This window comes from Pseudophryne corroboree, chromosome 3 (genome assembly GCF_028390025.1).
Source record: "Pseudophryne corroboree isolate aPseCor3 chromosome 3, aPseCor3.hap2, whole genome shotgun sequence".
NCBI lineage: Eukaryota > Metazoa > Chordata > Amphibia > Anura > Myobatrachidae > Pseudophryne > Pseudophryne corroboree.
This window is the reverse complement of record NC_086446.1, coordinates 483,031,261-483,035,518: the sequence shown is the minus strand read 5'-3', so window position 1 is coordinate 483,035,518 and position 4,258 is coordinate 483,031,261. Positions and strand designations below refer to the sequence as shown.

At 47.9% G+C, this 4,258-nt stretch overlaps 1 protein-coding gene across 1 annotated transcript; it reads right to left on the bottom strand.

Annotated features, from left to right (window-relative positions):
- Positions 1-363: 363 nt before the first annotated feature.
- LOC135057313 (putative nuclease HARBI1) lies at positions 364-2,726 on the bottom strand. The gene is made up of 3 exons (XM_063963203.1): positions 2,184-2,726; positions 2,038-2,094; positions 364-549 (listed from the first exon to the last, which is right to left on the bottom strand). Exons 1-3 carry the CDS (start codon positions 2,724-2,726, stop codon positions 364-366), a joined length of 786 nt encoding a protein of 261 aa, XP_063819273.1.
- Positions 2,727-4,258: the final 1,532 nt, after the last annotated feature.

The window sequence follows — 4,258 nt, the reverse complement described above, 5'->3', positions numbered from 1 at the left end:
GAGAGGGGGGGGGGGGGGGGGGGGAATTACCACGACAGATTCCCATATCCAGCATCACCTAAAAATGAAAAAATTTGGATTAAAGTAGACATTTTCGAAAATAAACAACCACTTGATTAAAAAATAAAAGGACTAAACTTATTCAGCAGCCAACCACTTGGAAAAGCTCCCTCAAACCTACGGCAAACTGCTGACTGCTGCAAAATAAAGAATCGTGAGTGGAACCAGGGAACGAGGCATTCACATTCATGATTGTGAGCTTGGAGTCACAGATCATCTGAACATTAAGCGAATTAAAGAATTTCTGGTTGCGGTAATATTCTTCCAAACGCCGTGGTGCTGTCATTGCAATGTGGGTGCAGTCTATTGCACCAAGCACATTGAGCATTTGCCGCGCTGTAGGCACCTAAAGCAGCTTTTAAGAACACCAAAAGTTCGTTCTATAACAACTGGTCTTTTTGCGGGGCCTTTGATGCCTCCTTTCAGCAGTACTATGTGGATCGGAGAGGGGGGAGAGTAACCATGACAAGTTCCTATATCCAGCATCACCTAAAAATGAAAAAATTAAGATCAAATTAGACATTTTTGAAAATAACAAACAACCACTTGATTAAAAAATGAAAGGACTAAACTTACCCAGCAGCCAACCGCTTGGATAAGCTCCCTCAAACATACGGCAAACTGCTGACTGCTGCAAAATAAAGAATCAGGGCCCTCATTCCGAGTCGTTCGCTCTGTATTTTTCATCGCATCGCAGTGAAATTCCGCTTAGTACGCATGCGCAATATTCGCACTGCGACTGCGCCAAGTAATTTTACAATGGAGATAGTATTTTTACTCACTGCTTTTTCATCGCTCCGGCGATCGTAGTGTGATTGACAGGAAATGGGTGTTACTGGGCGGAAACAGGCCGTTTTATGGGCGTGCGGGAAAAAACGCTACCGTTTCCGGAAAAAACGCAGGAGTGGCCGGGGAAACGGGGGAGTGTCTGGGCAAACGCTGGGTGTGTTTGTGACGTCAAACCAGGAACGACAAGCACTGAACTGATCGCAGATGCCGAGTAAGTGTGGAGCTACTCTGAAACTGCTTAGTTTGTAATCGCAATATTGCGAATACATCGTTCGCAATTTTAAGATGCTAAGATACACTCCCAGTAGGCGGCGGCTTAGCGTGAGCAACTCTGCTAAAATCGCCTTGCGAACGATCAACTCGGAATGAGGGCCCATGAGTAGAACCGGGAATGAGGCATTCACATTCATGATTCTGAGCTTGGAGACACAGATCATCTGAACATTGGGGGTCATTCCGAGTTGATCGCTAGCTGCCATTGTTCGCTGCTTAGCGATCATTGAAAAAAATGGCTAATCTGTGCATGCGTATGCACTGCAATGCGCATGCGCGTCGTACGGGTACAAAGGCCTTTGTGGTTTTGCACTGGTTCTAGCGACGATTCCAATTGCACAGCCGATCGCAAGGAGATTGACATGAGGGCGTTTATGGGTGTCAACTGACCGTTTTCTGGGAGTGTTTGGAAAAACGCAGGCGTGGCCGGGCGTTTGTTGGGTGGGTATCTGACGTCATTATCGTGTCACTCGTAGCAGCAATCATCTCACAGGATAAGTAACTACAAGGCTGGTCTTGTTTTGCACAAAATGTGTTTGCAGGCGCTCTGCTGCACAGGCATTCGCACTCCTGCAAAGCAAAAATACACTCCCCCGTTGGCGGCGACTATGCATTTGCACGGCTGCTATAAACTGCTAGCGAGCGATCAACTCGGAATGACCCCCTTTAAGCGAGTGAAAGAATTTCTGCTTGTGGTAATATTCTTCCAAACGGCGTGGTGCTGTCATTGCAGTGTGGGAGCAGTTCATTACACCAAGCACATTGGGCATTTGCGCAACCGCATAAAAGTCAGCCTTCACAGCATGCCCTTGCCACGCTGTAGGCACGTAAAGCGGCTTTTAAAAACACCAAAAGTTCGTTCTATAACAACGCTGGTCTTTTTGTAGGGCCTTTGATACCTCCTTTCAGCAGTACCATGTGGATCGGAGAGGGGGGTGAGTTACCACGACAGATTCCCATATCCAGCATCACCTAAAAATAAAAAAAATTTAAGATTAAATTAGACATTTTCAAAAATAACAAACAACCACTTGATTAAAAAATTAAAGGACTAAACTTACCCAGCAGCCAAGCGCTTGGAAAAGCTCCCTCAAACATATGGCAAACTGCTGACTGCTGCAAAATAAAGAATCGTGCGTGGAACCAGGGAATGAGGCATTCACATTCATGATTGTGAGCTTGGAGTCACAGATCATCTGAACATTAAGCGAATGAAAGATTTTCTGGTTGCGGTAATATTCTTCAAAACACTGTGGTGCTGTCATTGCAATGTGGGTGCAGCCTATTGCACCAAGCACATTGAGTATTTGCCCAACCGCATAAAAGTCAGCCTTCACAGCATGCTGCTCAGCATCAGACCATGGGAAATTAATCAATTTCCCTGAGTGCTTCAGAAGAGCCTTGAGGAATTGGTTCAAACTACAGCTAAAGTGGGCTGATATGTGCCTGATGGAAAAAAAATTCAACGCACGAAGTTTACACATCCCAGGCACTGCTTTGTTTGTTGACATATTGGGCTGCAAATCCTCTTTTATGAGCTCATATAGCTCATAAATTGCTGAAGAGGAACGGCCGTACAGCTTTACCACACAATCCTCTCGCATCCCATCAAGCAATCGTTTTTCTCTGACGTCCTAGTGGATGCTGGGGACTCCGTAAGGACCATGGGGAATAGACGGCTCCGCAGGAGACTGGGCACACTAAAAGAAAGATTTGGTACTACCTGGTGTGCACTGGCTCTTCCCTCTATGCCCCTCCTCCAGACCTCAGTTAGATTTCTGTGCCCGGCCGAGCTGGATGCACACTAGGGGCTCTCCTGAGCTCCTAGAAAGAAAGTATATGTTAGGTTTTTTATTTTACAGTGAGACCTGCTGGCAACAGGCTCACTGCAACGAGGGACTAAGGGGAGAAGAAGCGAACCTACCTGCTAGCAGCTAGCTTGGGCTTCTTCGGCTACCATTAGCTCCAGAGGGATCGACCGCAGGACCCGTCCTTGGTGTTCGTTCCCGGAGCCGCGCCGCCGCCCCCCTTACAGAGCCAGAAGCATGAAGATGGTCCGGAAAATCGGCGGCAGAAGACTTCAGTCTTCACCAAGGTAGCGCACAGCACTGCAGCTGTGCGCCATTGCTCCTCATACACACTTCACACTCCGGTCACTGAGGGTGCAGGACGCTGGGGGGGGGGGGGGCGGGGGGGGCGCCCTGAGCAGCAATAAAAACACCTTGGCTGGCAAATTAATCACAATATATAGCCCCAGAGGCTATATATGTGATAATTACCCCTGCCAGAATCCATAAAAAAGCGGGAGAAAAGTCCGCGAAAAAGGGGCGGAGCTATCTCCCTCGGCACACTGGCGCCATTTTCTCTTCACAGTGTAGCTGGAAGACAGCTCCCCAGGCTCTCCCCTGTAGTTTTCAGGCTCAAAGGGTTAAAAAGAGAGGGGGGGCACTAAATTTAGGCGCAATATTGTTTATACAAGCAGCTATTGGGGAAAATTCACTCCCTACATTATATAGCGCTCTGGTGTGTGCTGGCATACTCTCTCTCTGTCTCCCCAAAGGGCTGTGTGGGGTCCTGTCCTCAGTCAGAGCATTCCCTGTGTGTGTGCGGTGTGTCGGTACGGCTGTGTCGACATGTTTGATGAGGCTTATGTGGAGGCGGAGCAGATGCCGATAAATGGGATGTCGCCCCCTGTGGGCCGACACCAGAGTGGATGGATAGGTGGAAGGTATTAACCGACAGTATCAACTCCTTACATAAAAGGCTGGATAACGTAACAGCTATGGGACAGCCGGCTTCTCAGCCCGCGCCTGCCCAGGCGTCTCAAAGGCCATCAGGGGCTCAAAAACGCCCGCTCCCTCAGATGGCAGACACAGATGTCGACACGGAGTCTGACTCCAGTGTCGACGAGGTTGAGACATATACACAATCCACTAGGAACATCCGTTACATGATCCCGGCAATAAAAAATGTTACACATTTCTGACATTAACCCAAGTACCACTAAAAAAAGGGTTTTATGTGTGGGGAGAAAAAGCAGGCAGTGTTTTGTTCCCCCATCAAATGAGTGAATGAAGTGTGAAAAAGCGTGGGTTCCCCCGATAAACTGGTAATTTCTAAAAAGTTACATAAACTG

Bases quoted from the DNA above. Each gene is read 5' to 3' on its own strand.
- LOC135057313 (XM_063963203.1), bottom strand. From the start codon at position 2,726: ATGCGAGAGGATTGTGTGGTAAAGCTGTACGGCCGTTCCTCTTCAGCA. The intron at 2,095-2,183 runs GTAAGTTTAGTC...TTTTATTTTTAG, and splicing joins TCCAAGCGCTTGGCTGCTGG to GTGATGCTGGATATGGGAAT. The intron at 550-2,037 runs GTACTGCTGAAA...TTTCATTTTTAG, and splicing joins CCCCCTCTCCGATCCACATG to GTGATGCTGGATATAGGAAC.